The sequence below is a fragment of the Canis aureus genome, chromosome 4 (genome assembly GCF_053574225.1).
Source record: "Canis aureus isolate CA01 chromosome 4, VMU_Caureus_v.1.0, whole genome shotgun sequence".
In the NCBI taxonomy this organism is placed as follows: Eukaryota; Metazoa; Chordata; class Mammalia; order Carnivora; family Canidae; genus Canis; species Canis aureus.
The window spans coordinates 60,892,759-60,915,913 of NC_135614.1; the positions used below are offsets into that span (position 1 = coordinate 60,892,759).

Sequence of the window (23,155 nt, forward strand, 5' to 3'; positions counted from 1 at the left end):
AGGACTAGAGCCATCTGCTCCTGGGACAGCATGTAGGAAGGTGGCTGCCGAGTGAGTGTGAAGACAGTTCTAAAGGTGGCCAGGAGGCACTTACTTCCACACTCTTCAGTGCCAACACGTTTTCTTCATTCCTCTGGGCCATTTCCACTTTGGGGGCAACACCACAGATGCCACAGATCATGTCATTATAGTCTCGGACAGTGAGGCACTCGAAAGCCCAGTAGCCATTGCATAGCAGCTCCTGCAGCTGGCTCAGCTCGTCTGAAGTCAGAGTCTTTTCTGCAAGGAGAGCAAGAGCTCTGAGAAGGTCACAAAAAAGACCCCTAGGTCACTGGGGATGAGCGAGGGGCCAGGCCAGCAAGAATAGCGACTCTTCAAGAGTGCTCCTCTAAGGACACTCAAGAGCACCAACCACCCCAAGGGTCAAACACCCTGGCCTTCAAGGGCTTGGGTGGCAACCCCTAAGGGCAATTCCAGTCAGTTATATAATTGTCTTGCACTAACACCTATCAGGCACCAGACTGTGCTGACAGCTTCAGATACGTTATTTCACTTACCTCACACCTTTACAAAACAAGCTATTCTCATTCTCAATTTATAATCGGAGAAATTGAGGCACAGAGAATAATTGGCTCAAAAATCATACTGCCACTAAGTGGCAGAGCCAAGACTCAAACACATGGCTGTCTGACCCTAGAACCTTTGCCCTACTCCATCTGAGCTCATAGCAGGCAAGGTGCAAGGGAACTGAAGTCTACAGGGTTAGGAGGGAAAAGTATCAAAAGAAGGAAAGCAAGTAGAAAAACAATTTCTAATATTAAGGAGGGTGGTCTCCACCTTCAGGTCTCAATATAACATGCAGCAAGGCCAACTCTACTTATGATCCTTTGATCATAGAGTCAGCTTACTTTTGTGCTCAGGGTCTCTGGATGGATGGAAAGACTCACACTTTGGGTATTTGTAAAATTCAAAAGGAGGAGTGTACCAGGGAAGCCAAGAATGTCTCCTTTTCAAACTATTAGACTCTTCTCTAAGGTGATTCAACCAAAGCCCATCACTAAAAGTTCCCAGGGAACTCAGGACTAGTACGGGAAAGGGAGGAAGCCAACCTGTACCTGTCTGTTCCTGCACCGACTTCAGAACAGCACTGATGGACACCCTGGGGTCCTCTCCCAGCTTGATCTGGTTCCGGATTGCAAAAAGCAAGTCCAAGCTCACTAGTAGCTTGTTCCCCACATTAAAGAGACCTGCAAAGTTAAAAAGAAGCAACAGAGAAACTCACTGTAAAACATCCACAATGGCAAAAAATTAGAAATAAACTAAATACCCAGTAATAGGGGAACAGTTACATTAATTATGATACATTCCTAAAACAGAAAATTATGCCTCGTTAAAAAAGAATAGGGACGCCTGGGTGGCTCAATGGTTGAGCATCTGCCTTTGGCTCAGGGCATAATCCCAAAGTGCTGGGATCCAGTCCCACATCGCGCTTCCTGTAGGAAGCCTACTTCTCCCTCTGCCTATGTTTCTGCCCAACTCTGTGTCTTTCATGAACAAATAAAATCTTTAAATAAAATAATAAAAATAACATAGACCTAATTGCTCTGACATGGAGTTGTCCATAATACACTGTTAAATGAAAAAAGCCAGCCATGAAATCTGTAGAGAAATTTAAAAAACAAGAACAAAAATCCTCTCTATGGGCCACCTTAGCCCTCACGACCACCAGGGCCCACTCTTCCTCTATTTCTTAATGACTGCACTGTGGGTAAAGGCCAGGAGCACACTCCAAGCCCAGAGATGTGTAGGAGATATAAAAAAGCTACAAAATCACCCCTAACCAAACAAATCCCAAGATAAAAGACTCAGAGGGATTTATATGCAGTCAATTTAAGACAAATAAAAGAGGATGATTTTATAAATACAAATTTTTTTTGCACAAAGTACAATGCACAAATTTGCACAAAATCAGGTTCTGGAATGTGCAACCATGAAAGAAGAGTATGGAGGAGTGGGGAAAGCCTTTCTGGGAATGATACCAAATGCTGAAACCATAAAGAAGATCAAATCTGATTACATAAAAATTAAAACAAAAACAAAAAGCAAATAAAATCCCCAAAAGACAAAAACACTTTGTGTCCAAAAAAAAAAAAAAAAAAAAACCCACAAACAAGTTAAAAGATGATTGATAAAATGGGAAAGAACTCAGTCAACAAAATATTCCAATGAATGGAAATATTTACAAAATTCAAAGAAATTAAAAAAAACAAAAAACAAAAAAACCCCATATAATCCTCCTTGTAATCAAAGAAATGCAACAAATTAAGATATGATACCCCAGGTTTTACCCATCAATATGGCAAATTTCAAAAAATATTGATCTACAAAAAGTTCCTAAAGCTGCTAAGTGAGTTTAGCATGATCACCAGATAAAAATTCAATAGACAAAACCCACTGTGTTTCTACACTGATACTGAACAGTTAGAAACTGAACCACATCATTTAGCATTGAACACAGTAACTTAAATAAAACAAAACATGTACAGGATCTACATGCTGAAAACTACAAAACACTAATGGAAGAAATAAAAGAAACTCTAATAAAATGGAAAGGGATAAGTTTTTAGGGATTAGAAGACTCAATATTTTTAAGCATGTCAAGTTTTCACAAATTGATCAACGGATTCAACGTAATCCCAATTAAAATTCTAACAGGATTCTGCAGATACTGAGAAGCCGATTTTAAGATTTATACAGAAATGCAAAGGAACTAAAATAGCCAAAATAATTCAGGAAACAACAATTCAGTAAGAAGAAGGCTGGAGGTCCCACACTGATTCTAAGATCTACTACATGGCCGTAGTGATAAAGACCAGTGTGGTATTGGCAAAAGAATAGACAACATGAACCAAAAGAACAGAACAGACCATAGAAATAGACCCACACATATATGATCAACTGTTTTTCAACAAAGGAGCCAAAGCAATCCAGAGATGGCTGACCAACTCTGTTAATTTACGAGTCACTGAATTGTACACTTAAAATGAGTTTAACACTATATAAATCATAACACAATAAAAAAAAGTGGAAAAAAATGACCCAACTACATTCCATAAGAAACTCATTTTTTAAAAAACATGAAACTCACTCAATGCAGAAAAGACTACCTTTCAACAAACGGTGGTACAACTGTATGTCCACATGCAAAAGAAGAAAATAAAGAACTCAATCTGGGTCTCCCACTAACAATTAACTCAAAATGAATTACAGACCTAAACACAAACTACAAAATAATAAAACCACCAGAAGAAAACATAGAAAAAAATATTTATGATAATCTTTACCTACACAGAGAGACCTTAGATCATTAAAAGCATAATCCCTAAAAGAAACACTTGATGAAGTGGTCTTTGTTATGACTAAGAACTGTCCTGTGGAAAATTCCATTAAGAGAATGAGAAGTCAAGCCAGAGACCATAAGACAACATTTGTAAATCACTTATCTGACAAAAGACTTATGGATCCAGGATATATAAAGAATTCTCCAAAAAAAAAAAAAAGAATTTTCAAAATTTGATAGTAAGAAAACAATCCAATTCAACAGGCCAAAGATGGAATAGATACTTCACCAAAGGAGACACATGGATGGCTAATAAAACCATGAAATGATGCTCAATTTCATTAGTCATTGAGGAAATACAAATCAGAACCATAGTGAGATTCCACTTCACACAACTATCAGAGTGGCTTAAAAACAAGAACCAAAAAATGGACAATACCAAGTGCTCACAAATGGAGCAAACCAGAACTCTCACTAACTGTTGGGGTAATGCAAAATGGTACAAACATTTAGGTAAATAGTTCGGCAATTCCTTTAAAAAAATTAAACCTACACTTAGCATATAGCTCAGCAATTTGACTCCTTGGTATTCACCCAAGAGAAATGAAAATTTGTGTTCACAAAAGCTGGTATGTGAATGTTTATAGCAGCTATATTGGTTAAGTGTCAAAATCTGGTAACAACATAGATGTCTTTCAACAAGTGAACAGATAAACAAATTGTGGTATTCCACACTGTGGAAAACTACTCAACAATGAAGAAGGAACTATTGATACATTTAAACAATATAATATAGATGGCTCTCTTTTTGAGAGTGTGCATGAACATGTAGAGTAGCAGAGAATTCCAGAAGACTCTATTCTGAATGTGGAACCTGATGTGGGGGCTCGATTCCAGGACCCTGAGATCATGACTTGGGCTGAAACTAAGAGATACTCAACTGAGTAAGCCACTCAAGTGGCCCCAACATGGATGACTTTCAAAGGCATGATGTTTAATCAAAGAAGCCAGATTCACTTAAAATGCTACTTACGTTGTATATTAACTATACTTAAAAATTTTGTCATTTTTAAAAATCATTTTTAAAAAATGCTACATATTATGATAAATGCCATTCAGAAAAGATGGAGCTATAGGAATGAAGAACATTATCAACTGGTTGCTAGAGGCTCAGGGGGAGGGCTCAGGGGGAGGGGTAGGTATGATTATCAAAAGCACAGTACAGGAGGGTTCTGGGCAATACAACTCTTCTATCTACTTATGGCGTTGGCAGTTACACATCTAGGTGCATTTGTCAGAACTCACGCAACTGTCAAACGACGAAGTAAACTTCACTGTATGTAAATTTAAAAGTAAAGCTAAAATTTAAAAAACATAATCCTGTGTACTACTGCACTAGACAGACTGAAGGGAAATGGTGCTCTCATTAACTGCTGGCAAGAGCATAAAATAGTACAAACTAAATAGAGCAACACAAGACATTAATTAAGAGCATGAATTCAAAATAAGGCACCATAAGGTTCTGAAGACAAATAGAAAAATATTCTTTCATCTTCAGCGCTCAATTCTACATGTAAAATTCAAGATCCAAATTCTGACAGTGTTGGTACATGGTGAATGTTCCATAGATGTTTGACACTGATGAATGTATAGGGGGAATGGGTGAACACATAGCAATTCCATTTGGAGCACTTATCCAAAGGAAATAATTAAGGCCTACACACCATGAGTGAGAATTCTAAAATGGAGTCCCACACAGCCCTTAAAAATGGTCATGGATTTCTCTACTTGCTGGCATAGGAAGATGCCTATGCATGTCACCGCTAAACTTAAAAAGAATATTCCAAAATGATGAATAGCACAATCCCACTTTTGTTGAAACAAAAACTATAAACCCATTAATCTCATACTTCCTTATATTCTCTATAGATGAAAATAACACATCTGAAAGATTAAAGAGCATAATGTTAAGTGTTTATCTCATAGCAGCACAATTACTAGTGATTTTAGTTTCTTTTTTAGATTGTCAGCATGTCCCATTTTTTCCACAATGGAGATGTTATTTAGGAATGAACTTTGTTTAAAGATCCCAGATTAAGAGTCCTAACACTTGAGAAATAAATATCATCTACTGGGGCTGAGATACCCAGGAGGAAAAATTCCCTCTCCCTCAGAAGCCCCATCTGAGAGAAGGTCCAGTGCTCAAAGGAGCAGAGGTGTGACCCACAGAGGCTGTTCCCAAGCCTGCTTTGGGACCTTTGAGGAAGAAAGGCTGACACCCACCTGTATAGATGTCCATGAAACTGTGCAGGGCCAGACAATGAGGATTCAGACACACCTTCACCTGGGCAGTCACCACCTGCAGCCGGCTGGCTGTCAGCAGCCAGCACTCCTGCGGCCCAGCCAGGGAGCTAGTACCAAAACATCACCAACAGAAGAACAGAAGGGAAATCAACATGATGCAGTTCCTGGGCTCAGGGATCAATGGCAAAATTCTCAAGACTCTAATGAGGTAGGCAAATGAAGGTGCTGAGTGGGGCTTGTGTTCCAGGGTTTTCTAGGCGGGTATTCCCACTCTGTTGGAACAAGGTCTGTGAAATCACCCCTAAAGTTAACGTAACTCTGGATTTATTACCCAATTTAACCAATCCCCTTGAACTCCCAAATCCAAGCTTTGTGCTGGATAGTCCAGATGTAAATAAAATCCTAACTTGGTGACAGTAACTTTCAGGCATTTTCCAATAGAAATAATAGATAATTACTATTATTTTACTTTAGCAATTCAAAAGCAAAGGAAACTTAAGAGAAGCAGAGAATAACACCTTCAAAGGCTATAGTTTTACAGCTGTCTGAAATAAGGTACAATATGGGCCGAGGAAGACCGGGCACTACAGACAGGGTAATTCTGAAAGGGGTGCTTACTTTTGTCCCCCTTTGAATAATGGGCTGCTACAGAGTAGGCACTGCGTGGACGGAGACTCATAATAATTCGACCAAGACGTTTGCTCGATGGTGACTGTCTCCTCACTCACGTTGGACAGAATGAGTCGAGAGCTGTTGAGTTCGTGAATCAGGGCGAAGACCTCGGCCAGCTCTGACTCGTTCTCAGGAATCTGCAGGACTTTGCGCAGCAGCTGCAGCGTGGACTGGCGCTGGATCTCCCTTTGGGCCAGGCTCAGCGGCTCTGTGGCACTCAGCACATCTGGGAGGGGGGAGCTGACCTCCTGGGAAAAGAGCAGACTGAACGATCAGCCAGCACCGAGACTCAATCAGAGAGGCTACAGGTAACAGAGGGACGGGCCTGGCCATGGTGGAGGGGAGGAAACCAAGGCTTCAAACCAGCTCAGTTAGTAATTTGCTTTGTGACTCAAAGCAGGTGCTTTCTCTCTCTGGCGCTGGTTCTCTCTCAGTGAAACAAGAGGATGACACACACTGCTTAGTAACAGTTCTAAGAGTCAGCTTCCATTCACCAGGGATAGGGTTTGGAAAAGAACACACCCAGGTCTCACTTCTGGACATGCCACCTAAGAGCTACACCTGTGTGACCCAAAGCAATATACTTAAATCTTTCTGAGCCTCAATTTCCTTACCTATGAAATGAAGGATGAAATACTAGTTATCTCCTATAGTTGTACAGAGTAAATAAAATATTGCAAGTAAAGTACTTGGGATAGTACCGGGGAAACAAGGAAAGCTCTATGAACAACAGTTTCAATATGTAAATAAGTAGCTGCATTGCTTCAAGTATTTCTCTAACACCTTTATCTTGCAGGTACAAGGGAACTATTTTAAATACTAGTCAGAGGCTTTCAGGAACAAGGTTCTGAAATGCTCATAAAAATAGGTCCTTTTTAATGGAGGTTCCTCCCTAATCCCTTGTACAAATGCAGTAGGAATCACTCCCTCCCGGATACTCCCAGCATCCATTCTTTTACTGCAGAATTCACTGACTCACACAGTTGGTGAGACTATTCCCTCATCTTTGGTGAGTATAAGCATCTTTTCCGTGCTTGTTTACACATTCTCGATACCAGCATAAGAGCACACAAAAATGCTAATTCATACCTGCTGGACATATTACATGTTGCTTTGCAGAAATTAATTGCTTAATAACAAGAAGGAACTTTCTATTAACTCTGCACACCTACAAGAACTCTTACCTCATTATAAGTTTGGCTACCTATCTTTATTCCCACACTAGACTGTAAACTCAAGAGAAGGGACCACCTCCTATTTATCTCTGTATCTCCAAATGCCTGACCTATAGTAGGCATTCAATGTATGCTTGCTGAAAGAAAGAATGAATGGCTGCAGAGAGTTGACACGAGGAGTTGCCCCGGAAGATAGTGTGTTCCCAGTCATGACTATGTGAACCATGGACTGGAAGAAGAGTTAGCAGGAATACTGTATCCCTTTGCTCGGAGTCACAGATCCAAGATGGAAAGGGATGAATATCATTCCTGTCCAAAGTCTTAATTACAGCCTCCAATTACAGCATGGGCCATGCACAGGAAAATGTATGGCCACCAGGGGACTCCAAAGAGCATGACAAAGGATCCGGGGTCTCTGACCAGTGTTTTAGTTTATGAAAAACAGGACTTACATTTTATTTCTCTAAAATTTAGTAAGCTGAAAAGAGACAGAATGTCAGAAAATAAGTGTCCTGCGGGTAGGCAGCTATTAGCCGAAGACAAGAATATAGATACAAATCTCATAAAGTAGGATTTGAAATCAAATGGCCAGAAGTCCTGACCATTCCCATCTGACCTGGAAAGGTAGGTCATCTCATTACCCCAGATCTAGGGACCATCATTCATTTCCATTCTGCATACCACATCAACAGCTACAATCAAATAGGAGAAAGGAATGTTCAGAGCCTCTACTTATACAGAACTCAATTCCATTCTATAATCACTGATCCACACATTGAGTATGCACATTCCAGGGTCAGAAGGTACAATGAAGGGATGCCTGGGTGGCTCAGGGTGTGATCCTGGGGTCCTGGGATTGAGTCCCGCATCGGCTACCCTGCAGGTAGCCTGCTTCTCCCTTTGCCCATGTCTCTGCCTCTCTGTGTCTCTCATGAATTAAAAAAAAAAAAGAAGAAGAAGAAGAAGGTCTGGGAAAATAGATATACTTGCCGTAAAAGAGATTATGATGTCACAAGGAGCTAAGAGGAAGTCAAGACACAATGTGGTCAACCTTAAGTGAAGAGTACCACATTAGAGCATGGAAGATCCAGGAAGCTCATTGCCAGCAAGGGACAGCCAATGGAGCAAGAGAAATCTAATGGAAGCTATGGATCTATTTTACATGCTATTTCAGGGATTTACACTTTTTTTTTTTTTAAAGATTTACCTATTTGAGAAAGAGGGTGTGCTTGCATGAGCACAAGTGGGAGAGGGACAGAGAATCTCAAGCAGATTCCGTGCTCAGCGCAGAGCCCAATTCCACGACCATGAGATCAAGACCTGCACTGAAACCAAGAGTCTGATGCCCAACTGTGCCACCCAGGCGCCTCAGGGTCTACAGACTCCTTAAGGCTCAATTCTGAGTCTTCTCTGGGTCTGATGGCCCTGAGAATAAAATATCCAGACGGAATCTACCTTGCCTGCCTTTTTTGTCAATGGAGAAACTAAAACTCTGAAGAGGGAAGGCATCCAGCTCAGGGCCAGGTCTCTCAATTCCTGGTCCCTGTGTTTCTTCTACTAGGCCATCAGTGCCCACATACTTTACCTCCACTTCACTTTCTCACAAGGACAACCTCAGACCACCACCTTGAGCATGGAAACAAAGCCAGGACCAGGGGGATGAGATTCATCAGTCAGGAGTTCCCCCTGCCCCACCCCTCCACATGTATTGAAAACAGCTTGAAATAGTTCCTCACCACCTCAGTAGTCCTGTCCACTCCCAAACCCCCAGAAGTCTCTCTCCTGACATAACATCTGGGCCTCACTCTGGCTCAAGGACATTCAATGTGACCCTATTGCCTAAAAACCAAATTGCCTGGTCTAGCACTAAGGATCTTCCACAATATGACCCCAACATGCCTTCTGAGCCTTATTTTCCATACTCCTCCCTAAATATCCTTCTCTTTTAGGTGACTGGACCACCCTCTCTAGCTCTTTACTTTTAACCTTGCTTAACCCGGAGTATGGCATGCCCTCCCCTTCCATCCAAATCCTGCCCACCGTGCAAAGTCCAGCTTAGATGTGGAGTGGCCAGGCTCCACCTTGGAACCTGACCTGGTCTGGATGCCATCCTGTGTTGCTCCAAGGCAGATGGGGAAGACTGTCTTCTCACCCCCATCCTACTCATTCTATCTGCTGTCTCAGGTGCTACATTTTTCTGTTCAGTTCATGAAAGTCACAGGACCTCTGAAAACACCCATTTTTCCTGGTTCTGATAAATAAAACACCAGCCCTAAGGAGCCAAGTGGAATGTGTTTTACTATCCACAAACAGCTTGGTCCAACTTCAGAGAGATTTGCCAAGACTGCTAGAAGTAAAGCTCTGTGTTAAGCCACAAGCTCTGCAAGGAACCTGAGAAGCAGTGATCTAATCTACAAAGTCTTTGGGTCAGCCTTCTCCAATTCCCAAAATAGTCTCTGAGCTAAAGAATGTAACCCTTCTATCCCTCTCTTCTTCAGAACCCTCCTTACAGCCTGTATTCCATTCTCTTTGGAGAATGAACTCTTGGTCCACTGGGCTAGAAAGTTCTCAGAGATTAGGGTACCTAGGCAACCTAAACCAAACTTAACAATAAAGATAAGCAAATCTGGAGAGAAGGTGGCTAGGCTCAGAACTTAACTGGTTCTAATTCTGGTGTTCTAACTATCATCACGTACTAAGAAATCATCTTACTTCTACTAAAACAGGTGCACTAAGAGCTCAACACAGGGCTAGGGAGTGTGTCCAGGGAAAGAACTCACGAGAGCCTTGGTGGTTTTTTCAGTCCGGTCTTTGGCAAGGTTAAAACCGCAGCTGGGACAAATCCTCGGCTTATGTCTGTTGGTGTAGACATAGTTACAAGAGGGATTCTTGCATTTTCCCCGGCCTCTTGAAGTAGCCAGGCCCAAATCCTAAAAAAAAAACAACAACAACAACAACAAAAAACAATATTCAATTTTACAAAAGTGACACCTGAGCAGAATCAAAACCAGGATGACCAGCTATCAGTCAATCAAAGAGAGTGACAACTGCAAAAGCCGATGTGGACTAACTTCCAAAGGGCCTTGAAGCAAGATCCTTTTCCTGTATTAAGTTGAAAGTTACCCCCTTTCGACTTAATGCAGCCTGCGTAATTTTGGCAAGTCCTTCTCCTCCATTTGTGAAAGAAACAAGTGATGAGTGGACTCTTAAGAGTCAGGTATTCAAGGCCATTGGTAGAGTGAAGTACGCCTGTTCTAACAGCAGGCTGGTCACTGTGGTGAACTAAAGAGTGTGCACCCTGCCTGAAGACAATCGTGACCTTTGTACAACCTAAGCTCAAATCTCAGGGATCTAGGCTTCTATGACAAACAGCTATCTAATCAACCAAAAAGAAAGGTCCTGAAAGTTGCCCCGCATGGTAACCCTAGTAGCCTCCTGTAGCCAAGGGACAGGGAAGTAAAAGTACAGATGGCACGGAGAAGGTAGTAATTAGGTCTCTGGGAAAAAGAAACCTGAGCAGACATCCAGGGTAAAGGAGATATTCTTTTTTTTTTTTTTTTTAAAGATTTTATTTATTGATTAATGAAAGACAGAGAGGGAAAGACAGAGATGTAGGCAGATGGAGAAGCAGGCTCCAGGCAGGGAGCCTGATGTGGGACTCGATCCTGAGACGCGGATCACGCCCTAAGCCAGGGGCAGGTGCTCAACCGCTGAGCCACCCAGGCATCCCTAAAGGAGATATTCTTAAGGATCAGCGCAGACTATGCACTAATCCACCATTCTGTGCTGTCTTGCTACTGTGGAAGCATCAGCACAGGGCCTGGCCAGAGTAGGTGCTCAGGAAATATTTTTTGAATGAATGAATGGTTCTCCATCTGTCTGCCTTCATCAGATAAGAATTTTCAAAAATCCAGCTGCTCTCTCAAAACCTGTGTATCTTACTCAACTCAGAGAACCGCCTACCTGATACCTAAAGGACCAACAAAATTAGAGGATATTAAGAGCAAACAAAACAAAACCACCCCCCCCCCCCAATATGATATCTAAAACAATGCAGCATTTTACAGATGGTGAAAACTGAGGACCAGAGAAGCAAAGAGCCTTGGCCAAGGTCACATGGCATGCTGGCAACCAACAGAGCCAGAACCACTTTAGGACTAAGTCCTTCGAGTGTTTATCCCACTGCTCCATGTGGCTTACCTTGCTGAAGAATGCCCCAGAGTCACACAAAAATAAAAGGTGGGTAGGGAGGGAAAACCTTGGTAAGAAATGCCAAGTGAAACAAAGTTGCTTTACCAAAGTACTTCTCAAATCCTTTGATACATCAGTACCGAATGTGACACTGTTTTAAGGAGGAAAAATATAACTTTCTCAAGCTTATCTGTGGAAAACACTTTTGAGGCTGAAAGTTCCAAAGATTGTTGAATGCTAAAGCTGGACTGGATTCTCATCTCCAATTACTCTCCAAGAACCTTCCATGGCTCAGTTGGCCTACACTCTGTAGATCTCATCTGGGAAAAATATAGCTGATTTACCCAGCAACTATCATTTTTTAGTAATAGAATCTTCAGAACCAATGATCTGTCCCTGACCCTACTCTCACTCCCAACTACCACTCCCCACCTCCCTCACACTTCTACTCACCCTCTGCCCGAAAACCAAAACCACCTCCATGTCAACTCACCATCACCTGTGGCTGCACTTACCAGTGTTACAGTGCAACTGTACTTGTATGGAGGAAACATATCAGGCTTGACCTCTACAACTTTCACCTGAGACGTCCTACTGGCTGGGCCATTTGGTAGCTGTGGATCAGAACAAGTGATTTAGTGTTTTTATATAAAACCTCAAACTGCTGAGGTGCTGTGTCCTGAAACAGCTTGAGGAAATAGTTTCCCAGGGAATGAGTGGAGCTATGCACCATGAGAACCCTCTAAGGTGCTAGTCAGCATCACCAGCCCACCACAGGTTGAGTATCACTTCCAAGTCCAGGGTTGCCACACTCTTCTGTGCAGCTTCTAACACAGTATATTAGAAATATTGTGAATCAGATTTATAACCACTACCAAGTGAGAAAAGCTCATAATAGTTATACATGTAAATATGTGGTTGAATAATGTTGGCACAAAAAAACATCGGAAAGATTGTTCACTAAATATAAAATCTCACGTAACTTAACTGGCTTAAGACTAGCAAAGGAGGGCAGCCCTGGTGGCGCAGTGGTTTAGCACCACCTTCAGCCCAGAGTGTGATCCTGAGGACCTGGGATCGAGTTTATTTTTATTTATAAATAAAAATAAAATAAATAAATAAAAAATCTTTAAAAAAAAAAAAAAGGACTAGCAAAAGGACTATGGCTTTTAACAACCCAATGTTGTCAGTCAAAAGGAAACTATTTACAGAGAAGACTGAGAGTTTACAGAAGTAAAGGGAATCTCAGGGCTGGAAATCTACAAAGCAGTGGAAAGCTGACTAGATCACCAGCCTCTACACCTAGAAATCCCATACAGTCCCAGTGCTGACACCACCTCTGGGTAACAAATAGATCAGACTTCAAAGTAAAAGCCACTTGATGTTCTTCTTGGGGCAAATCTGGAACAAGGGAAATCTGCTCTACATTGCCTGGTAGAGCACACAGCAAGGGAAAAGGCCAGCCTGATTTTCCTATTCCAATTTGGTCTAACAGGGTTTTTGAACTACAGGTCACAATCCACTTGAGGGGTCATGAAATTAATTTAATGAGTTAAAGCCAGCATTCTACAAAAATGGAAAATACCAAAATGACTGGCTATAATCAAGGCATAACTTCCTTATACTTCTTACATATGTAGGAATATGGATAAGTTTACTGGGCTGTGATGTGAAATATACTATTGAGGGTCATGATCTAAAAAAAAAAAAAGAGGTCTAGTAAAAAATGCTGATTTAGGGAATTTTGATAATTATTCTAGTCACAAATGGAAAAAGAACTAAGAAATAAAAATCTAAGAGTAAGTGTGCTAGAACACTGAATTTTTGGCACCTGGGAAACCTCTAAAAACTCTATCATTAAAGTTGAATGAATTATACTGGCTATAAACTAGAATGCAGAGTAAGAGCTGTTTTTTGGTTTTAAAAATTTCTATTAAAACACAAATAAATAAAACATACAATACAAAATACACACACAAGGGGTGCCTGAGTGGCTCAGTTGGTTAAGTGTCTGTCTTTGGTTTGGGTCACGATTCCAGGGTCCTGGGATTGAGTCCCTCATCCCGCTGAGCAAGGAGCCCGCTTCTCCCTCTCCCCACCCTGTTCATGCTCTGACTCTCTCTCTTAAATAAAATCTTTAAAAAACACAAATATAGGAAAGGACTCAGGATGCTCAGAATGGGCACAGAATGCCAACAGTAGTTCTGGGCAGCAGGATTTCATGGGATTTATTTTCTTTCTGCCTTAACCTAAATTTTCTGTATTTTCTACAATAGCCATGCATTCATTTGTTTCAAAAGAGGCTAAAGGAACAATATAACTAAATGCAATATCTAGTCCTAGACTGAATCCTGTACTAAAGTGGAAAAATGCTATAAAAAACATAACTGGGTAAAACTGATGAAATGGGAATGCAAATGACAGACTGAAGTATTGTATCAATGTTTCAGCAACAGAATATCCTGATTCTTATGAAATACACACTGAAATATTAAGAAGCAATAGGCCATGTAACCTCCCCTTAAATTACATGTATTTTAGAAGTACATTGGAGCACAAATGACAAAGTGATAACAAACGACAAAATGGACAATAAGAGAAAATGACTACAGGTAAAAAGTACATGGCTGCTCTTTGTACAATCTTTATGCTACTAACTCGTTTCCTAAGTTTCAAAATTATTATTTTTTAAGGTTTTATTTATTTGAGAGAATGAAAGAGAGAGAAAAAAGTGGGGGGGAGGGGCAGAGAGGGAGAACCAGGCACCCTACTGAGCAGGAAGCCCACCAAAGGGCTATCCCAGGACCCTGAGATCATGACCTGAGCCAAAATCAAGAGTGGGATGCTTAACTGACTGAGCCATCCAAGCACCCCTCAAAATTATTTCGAAAGCCAAAGTTTAAAAACATGCATTCATTTTATAACAAGAAAAAAAAATTAACTAAAAATGAGTGACTCACTCATGCTCAGCTTCATTTCAGAGGTCTACCAGTATAAGAACAGGCTTTTTGCTTATAGCTTTGATACACTAAATAGAAGCTCTGTTCTCAGAGCAGTAGACCCGCAAAAAGGCCCACCTCTGGACAGTAGTAGATCTTACCTTCACCTCACTGGTGTTAGATGGCTGTTGGAGCGGCTGGCCCAGCTGCTTCAGCGTGCTTGGCTTCAGGCCACAAGTCCTCACAGAGGGGGTTTTATCTGAGACAATCAGGAACCAAACTGGTGACTTAAGTGCACTGAGTCTCCATCCTCAACAATTCACATTCCTGTCCCTTTCCCATTGGACAGTCCCCCACTCCCAGGTTTGTCCCAGCCCTTACCACTCAAGGGGAAGGGCTGCCTGGCCCTGGGCAGTCCCATGCTGCTGCCTCGGCCCACGTTAGATGGGGCTGGGAGAATTGCTCTCATGGGTCTTGCTGCAGCCAGTAATGAGGGCTTGCCCCGAGCTTTGCCTTTAAGCTCTGGGGCTCTGGCCCCGGGAGTGAGCAGCTCAACTCTGAAAAAAACAAGAAGGCAAATCTAAAAATTTCAGACCAAGGGAAAGAAAACGAAAGTACAATATCCAAATAGCATTTTAGTAGAGGAATAGTATAGTAAACCGTCGGGCTTTAGCCATACATTTCACGGGATCATTATGAAGATTAAAAAAGCACAAAATAGTGCCCACAATGTAGAATACCAATAGTTATCATAGCTATACGACCTGACCTGCCTCAAATTAGTATTTCAAGTATATCAGTCTCCCACAAGAGGACAGCTAAAAGACCCCGCAGAACAAAATCCATGTTTTCTTTGCAGCTTTCTTTGTAGCAGAGTCTACATGACAGAAGGCCTCAATACACATTTGCCAAGTGACTCAGTTACCCAAAACAAAAGGTCTGAACTGCATGGCTTCATTCTCTAAAGATTCAGAACCATCCCAAAGTATACATTAAATAAAAACAGGAAAGACGTAGAAGTATGTAAGTTATGCTACCATTTGTGTAAAAAGGGTAGGAAAAATTTATACCTACAAATACACATCTCCACATATGTATACATGTATGTGTGTAAAATTATGTCTAGAAAGCAGAAAGGTGGAATATTTTTTTTAAGATTTTGTTTATTTATTCATGAGAGAGACAGAGAGAGAGAGAGGCAGAGACACAAGCAGAAGGAGAAGCAGGCTCCCTGCAGGGAGCCCAAAGTGAGACTCGATCCCGGGTCTCCAGGATCACGCCCTGGGCTGAAGGTGGTGCTAAATTGCTGAGCCACCCGGACTGCCCAGGAAGGTAGAATATTGACTGTGTCAGAAAAATGGAAATGGATGAGTGAAGGACAGGCTAGAATACAGATTTGTTTCAGTTTATATCCTTTGAGTTTGAACCATGTGAATTTATTTCCTATTCAACAAAACATTTTAAATCAAATAATATACACCAGAATTTCTAAGTCTTGGCACTACTGACATTTTGGCCTAGATAATTCTGTTCCCAAAGGCCTGTCCTGTGCACTTTAGGATGTTTAGAAGCACATCTGGCCTCTGCCAACTAGATACCTGCAGCACCTCCTCCCCCACAGTTGTCACAATCTCAAAAGGTCCCTAAACATTGCCTCAATGTCTCCTGGGGGCACAAGTGTTCCCTGTTGAGAACCACTGATATAAACAAATAAGGGCCATTAGTCATAAGACCACAACGGACGCTGAGAAAGGGCCACATGAAAAATCCAGTCAGGCCTTTAAGGAGGGAAGTAGGAGGAAAAATAGTCCACATTTATGGGCCTCCTCCTATCTGCAAGGTACTGGGCTGTGCAAGCTTTACACATAATCTTTTCTGTAAGATTGTAAGTCTGTAAGGTCAGCCATTTAAGATTAGATTTTTTCAATACCCAACTCAAGATTTTTCAGAGGAGAGAATGGATATGAAGGGACAATGTCCAAGGTCAAACAGAAATCAAGGGGATCTTGGGTGGCTCAGCGGTTTAGCACCTGTCTTCAGCCCAGGGCGTGATCCTGGAGTCCTAGGATCGAGTCTCACATTGGGCTCCCTGCATGGAACCTGCTTCTCCCTCTGCCTGTGTCTCTGCCTCTCTCTCTGGGTATCTCATGAGTAAATAAATAAAATCTTAAAAAAAAAAAAAAAAAATCAAGAGACTGATCACAACTACAATTGAATTCTCTGACCACCAGGACAAGAGTCATTCTGTAAGATGACTTAATAAAACTTTTCTTTCCAAATCTAGTAACCACGATGCTAGTTTGTAACACCACCCTCAGCGTGTACCAAATGGACTCTAATAATTGTTTTAGGGAAAATGACAAAAAGAGATGTACAGGAATGTAATAGCAATGCACAGACAGCAGAGTGTAAGAGGAAAGGCAAATCATCCCATGGTTCTAGGCCTTGGTTTCTTTATCTCTAAAATAAGAACCATTATTTGGGGTCTCCTGTCTCTCAAGAATGCTGTAAGGACATAGGACAAAACATGGCTCATTTCCCAACCTGCCATTCTAAATACAGTCCTATAATATATGAACATATTAGTTTACCCTGTAGGCTTCTTAGGAGCAGGGAGAGGACTGGAAGTGCTAGTCCTCTCAGCTGGTGGTGGTAAGTCTGGTCCAGGACTATCGTTCTCGGTTGTCCCCAGAGAGACCTCAGGCTGCACACCACTCTTGACCACCGACGTCTTCATGGCTGTTGTACCACGATTCCGAGGAGCTTCCTTGACCAAAACATGGGCATCTGAGATGATCACTTCCTCCCACTCATTCTCCTCACCCACTTCTCTTGGAGGAGCTACACTTAGGAGCTGGCTTACAGCTTCCGAGTTCTCCAGAGTCAGTTTGGAGGCATTTTCCTTTGGGGAATTTTGCTCAGTGTTGACAGGCTGATGATTTCTTTTAACCACCGAACCTTTGGAGGAGATACCAGGAGCCAATTCCACTTTGACTTTGGATGGCTTTTCCTAGAAAAAATAAGACTGCTTGTATGCACACACCGTTTTACAGCAAACAACACATCACAAATATTCTCTTATTCGATCCTCACAGCTATGTATGGACAACAGATTAAGAGATGAAGACCAAGAGAGAGCAACAGGCTAATGTAAGGGCCAAGTACAAAACTGGCCTGAATCTAAGTCTTCTGACTACAGGTCCCTTCTACTACAGTATTCAACACGCAGGATAGGATAAAGCTGTTCTTCCCCTAACAAATTTCTCATCAAATTTCTCTTTAAGTGGGAATCCCTGGGTGGCTCAGTGGTTTAGCACCTGCCTTCCGCGCAGGACATGATCCTGGAGCCCCGGGATCAAGTCCCACATCAGGCTCCCTGCATGGAGCCTGCTTCTCCCTCTGCCTGTGTCTCTGCTTCTCTCTCTGTCTCTCATGAATAAATAAAGAAAATATTTTTTAAAAATTTCTCTTTAAGTTTCCAGCAAATAAATGCTGATATTTTGAGCCTGATCTTTGTTCAAAGCCTGCTTCTCCACATCTAGAAAGAAGCTGACATGTTGCCATACTGGGTCTAGAAATCCTAAATTGTCATCTTGGTGGTCCCTTTATGAGATTCAGTTAATCCCAATGTAGTCAACTCTCACATAGGGAGACTCAAAGCCTCCAATTCTTTTGGGAAAACTTCTATTTTTCGTTCCAGATTCTTTTCAGGTGAGTCTTAAGGCTAACTTACACACATACCACAAACTTCTCCCTTGGTCAAATTAATCCATACATATTAATTACTTGCTAGAAAATATTCAAACTCACTAAAAATACCAGCTGCTATTTCAGAACAACCTATTTTAAAAAATTCCTTGGTATGGTAGCTTTCATTCCATCAGCTCTGCTGTGGAAATATACTATTATTTATACATATACCTGTACACATACACATATATTTAAATACATATATATAGAAAATTTTTTAAAGTCTGTAGTTGTCTCAAGAATACGTCTCAGAAAGGTTTTTAAATTCCATGTGAATAGCAAAAGGCACTATAAACAAGGAGGTATAAAACATAAAAGCTGAGTTCTACCTAGGTGGTGCTTCACCTCTAACTACTTATGTCACACAAGACAAACGTCATTAGAACCCCCCATTCTGCCACCATGAAATAGGAGACAGGCTCTCAGAGTTCATCAACAACAGTGCAATAGCCTTTTGGGTGGCCCAACTTGTGGTGCAGGATTCCCCTGACACTGCATTAGATTAAGATCTGTGGCTACTGAAATTAAATGTCCGTATTCTCACCCAGTCACTGACTACCAAAACCCCTTATATTTCCAAAGCCACCTGGGCAGGACAGTGCTTCTAGTTAAGAACAAATAAGGATGACCTTTAAGAAATCTCCAGTAAAGGGACGCCTGAGTAGCTCAGCGGTTGAGCATCTGCCTTCAGCTCAGGACATGATCCTGGAGTCCTGGGATCGAGTCCCACATCGGGGTCCCTGCATGGAGCCTGCTTCTCCCTCTGCCTGTGTCTCTGCCTCTCTATTTCTGGGTCTCTCATGAATAAATAAATAAAATCTTAAAAAAAAAAAAAAAACCTCCAGGAAAGCATTCTCAGATTCTAACACACAATAATAATCCATGAGAATAAGTAATACAGAGAAAAATTCCCAGTAAACCGCACAGAGCCTACTGACCACTGGAGAAGGGAAAAGTCATCAGAAAAACAGGAGACAAGTTAAACTAAATCCCTGTAAAGAAATCTCTGAGCAAAGCACGGCCCACTAAGGAGGCTATTTTAGATAAAAATCCTTTGCAGGGAGACTGAATAATTTAAGAAATCACAGCAAAAAAATTAGCCAGTGAGCTAACATTTCCTTAACTCAACCTACCCTTTTTAGATGTCACTTTCTTTCAAGATGGAAGGTAAATGCTACCAGTTGCCCGCTTACAGAGACCTCAATTACCATTATTAGAGAGCTAAAGGAGTAAGGCCTTGAGCTAAAGAACTTTATATGCCATCTTTTGTTCCATCCAATTCATTGGGAACTGTGCCGAACGTTTCTTGGGTTAATTTTAGCCAGTATGAACTCTGGAACAATGCAAGAAAAGGTGAGTCATTTCCTGACGGGCATGAACACATTTGGAGCTTTTAGAAACTATTTATACTTGCTGCTTCAAAAATCAGACAAGAAATCTTAAGATTCTGCAGCTAAACAGCACAGCAATGCCTGAGAAGTGTGATTTAGTGGAAAAGCACTGACATAATTAGCTATGTGACCTTAACAAGTCACTTCTCTTGAATCTATTTTTCCTCAGCTAGAGATCTGGACTTGAACTATCTGATAACCAAAGTTACTTTTATCTCTAAAATTCTTTTTTTTTTTTTTTTTTAAGATTTTATTTATTTATGAGAGACACAGAAGGAGAGGCAGAGACACAGGCAGAGGGAGAAGCAGGCTCCATGCAGAGAGCCTGATGTGGGACTCGATCCCGGGACTCCAGGATCATGCCCTGGGCCGAAGGTAGATGTTCAACTGCTGAGCCACCCAGGCGTCCCTATCTCTAAAATTCTAAGTGCACTAATGCTAAATGTTACACTTTTTCTTCTTACGCTCACCTATTCTGATCCTATGAGATTTAGTAAGTAGGGCATCTACTCTTTACAGGGTAATTCTTTTTTGTTTTTTTCAAGATTTTATTTATCTGAGAGAGAGGAAGGGAGAGACAAGAACAGGAGCAGAGGAGGAGGGGAAAAGGGAGAGAGAAGCAGGTTCCCCACTGAGCAGGGAGCCCATTGCGGGCCACCCAGGTGCTCCTACCAGTAATTTTCTTTTTTAAGATTTTGTTTTTCATGAGACACACAGAGATAGAGAGAGAGAGAGAGAGAGAGAGAGAGAGGGAGAGGCAGAGACACAGGGAGAGGGAGAAGCAGACTCCATGTAGGGAGCCCGATGTGGGACTCGATCCCAGGTCTCCAGGATCAGGCCCTGGACTGAAGGCGGCGCTAAACTGCTGAGCCACCCGGGCTGCCCTCCTACCAGTAATTTTTAAAAAACCTTTGGAGAAAAAAATCTGGCTTAACAAGTCAAGATGAGGGACAAGTAGCTAAGAAAAAAACTGGTTTCACATCATGAGTTTGATCTCAGAACCATGGCTCAAAAGTTATTTCAGTCAAAGGGGGAAAAAAAGACATAAACAAAAAAGTCAAAGTAAAAACAGAACCTGAAGGAGACACAGCCACAGGATCAGTTAGAACCCTTCCATACAAAAGCACAAGAAATAAGGTCATCTGACAGACCTGCTGAGCACCTGTGAAGAAGGGCCAAGGAGAATCCCGACTATCCTAGTCAATCTCTCTACTGCAGATGAGGTTGGGGAAAATAATTAGGGTAGGAGGAAACCAAGTGTTGTACAGCAGCACAACAGAGACGGTGAGCACAAGAAACTCAACAAAATCTCCTCAAACACACTGCCACTAGGTCCTTCCTGCCCTTGAAGAGATAGTGTGAAAAGCAGTAATAGAGACAATTACATTGGTGCCAATAGTCACAGCAGTGACCCCCCTACTGAAGGATTTCTATACTAGGAATATGCCATCCACTTTAGAGAGATAATCTCATTTGATCCCTCTGTCAATCCTCATGAAGCAGGCACAACTATTAATTTCCATTTACAAATGAAAGATAAACCAAATAAATAGACATAAAGTGACTTGTCCAAGGTTTCACAGCTAACATCCTTGGGAGGCCGAAGTTTAAACTGAGGAAAGCTGACTCCAAAAGCTTCCCCCCGCCCCCAAAGATGCTCCCCTCTCTTTTTATCACTCGAAATTTCTAGGGTTTTAGGAACTCAGTGCCAGGAACCTGGTGCAGACACCAAATACATTTTCTTTTTTTCTTTCATGTTTGTTTATGTCTGTATGTATGTAATCTCCACACATGGGGCTCGAACTCATGACCCCAAGATCAAGAGTCTCATACTCTCCCAACTGAGCCAGCCAGGCTTCCCCAGGGGTGTATTCTTAATTATGAACCTATTCTGTCTCCTGGAATTAGTGATGCTCTAAACTCCCAACACACAACCAGAGGGGAAAAAAAGTCACCACCCTAGTATTTTACAGAGATGTTCTATGGAAACTGCCTCTGAGGAACTTAATAGATATGCCACTATATAAGTTTTCTCCACACAGCTAAGTCTGGACCATGCTGAGTTAGACACCTAACAAACACAAACCTAGTCTAAGTTATTTTCACAAAAACAATGCCCTCTTTTTTTCTACCTACCTAAATTCTACTGATCTTTCAAGATCATCTGCTTTATAACCCAACCTTGACTACTCTAGTTCTTTTGACCCTAATAATTTAGTCTTAAACAAAAAATGTGGCAAGTATGTATGATTTATATAATCAGTGCAAAGCATAAAATAAGTAACAACATGTTGAACTGAATTTTACAGGGCGTAGCTCTGGTACTCATTTATTTATCAAGCATCATTTACTTAGAAACAGAGACAGAGGTATACATTTGGAAAGTTAATAATGAAAGACCTAAATATCAGGTTAAGGACCTTTGCTTTTAATAGGAACTATAGGATACTGAAAGGACTCAGCTAAAAAGTGAACAGATGTGAATTATGTATCTAAATAAAACTAAACAGTGTAGAGGGTAGATTATTAAAAATTTAACCCTAACAGGAAATGAGTAAATCAAAATGGTGTAGTCATTCACAGAAGTTATAGAGCAATTAAAGATAATGGTCTTGAAGAGTATTTAATTACGTTAAGTTAAAAAAAAAAGGGCAAGCTACAGAACTTGTAAATTCAAAGAAAGAAAGACTGGAAGAAAATACACCAAAATGACAATAATTGCTTTTCTCTGGATGGTATAACATTATAGGTAATATTTTATTCTCGTTTTTAAACAGTCTACAATAAAACTAACTCGTATAGTCAAAAAATAAAAACAAATATTTAAGTCCTCTGTTCTAAAGGGGAACAGGGAGCCTACTTTGTGGGGCTTTGAAAGCAGCAATGGCCAATGGACCTTACCTTTGGGATCCACTTCCCTCCTAGGAAGTTACCACAGGTAGGGCACTTAGGTGGTTTGTGCCTGGTAACATATGTAAAGGAGCAACCTGGGCTGGTGCACGTCCCATGGCCCCGGCGGGTGTATGTAGTGGTCTGTAAGGAAAAAAGCAAGTCAGAATCAACACCACAGTATAACCCCTCTCAGATCCTGATGACCATTATAACCCCAACAATGCCAGGAGGATGCCAGCTTGCAGAAGAATCGTCCATTCATGACATCTCAAAAGGTCAGAATTGGAAAGGTACTAAGATACAGTTAATTCACTTTTCAGAAATAGAGAAATTGAGTTCAAATGAGAGAAGACAGCTGCTCAAGGTTACACAGATAGGTATAGGAAGAATAAAGATAGCAACAACCACTACTAATTAAACCAAGGACCACACAGTGCTAAAGGCTTTACCAGTATCTCATTTAGCACTCTCAGCAATGCTATCAAGTAGATATAATTATTG

At 41.3% G+C, this 23,155-nt stretch overlaps 1 protein-coding gene across 3 annotated transcripts in view; it reads right to left on the bottom strand.

Annotated features, from left to right (window-relative positions):
* Positions 1-23,155, bottom strand: part of HMGXB3 (HMG-box containing 3) — a 47,204-nt gene that overhangs the window by 10,020 nt on the left and 14,029 nt on the right. For 2 of the 3 annotated variants that reach the window (XM_077895923.1, XM_077895926.1), the window contains exons 6-15: positions 22,664-22,795; positions 17,213-17,631; positions 15,003-15,178; positions 14,783-14,880; positions 12,198-12,296; positions 10,272-10,421; positions 6,263-6,564; positions 5,624-5,751; positions 1,116-1,247; positions 95-279 (exon numbers count right to left, since the gene is read on the bottom strand). In XM_077895923.1, the coding sequence (XP_077752049.1) occupies positions 95-279; positions 1,116-1,247; positions 5,624-5,751; positions 6,263-6,564; positions 10,272-10,421; positions 12,198-12,296; positions 14,783-14,880; positions 15,003-15,178; positions 17,213-17,631; positions 22,664-22,795 (1,821 nt within the window). The remainder of the gene's footprint in view (positions 1-94; positions 280-1,115; positions 1,248-5,623; positions 5,752-6,262; positions 6,565-10,271; positions 10,422-12,197; positions 12,297-14,782; positions 14,881-15,002; positions 15,179-17,212; positions 17,632-22,663; positions 22,796-23,155) is intronic. The other variant, XM_077895924.1, reaches the window with a different exon arrangement.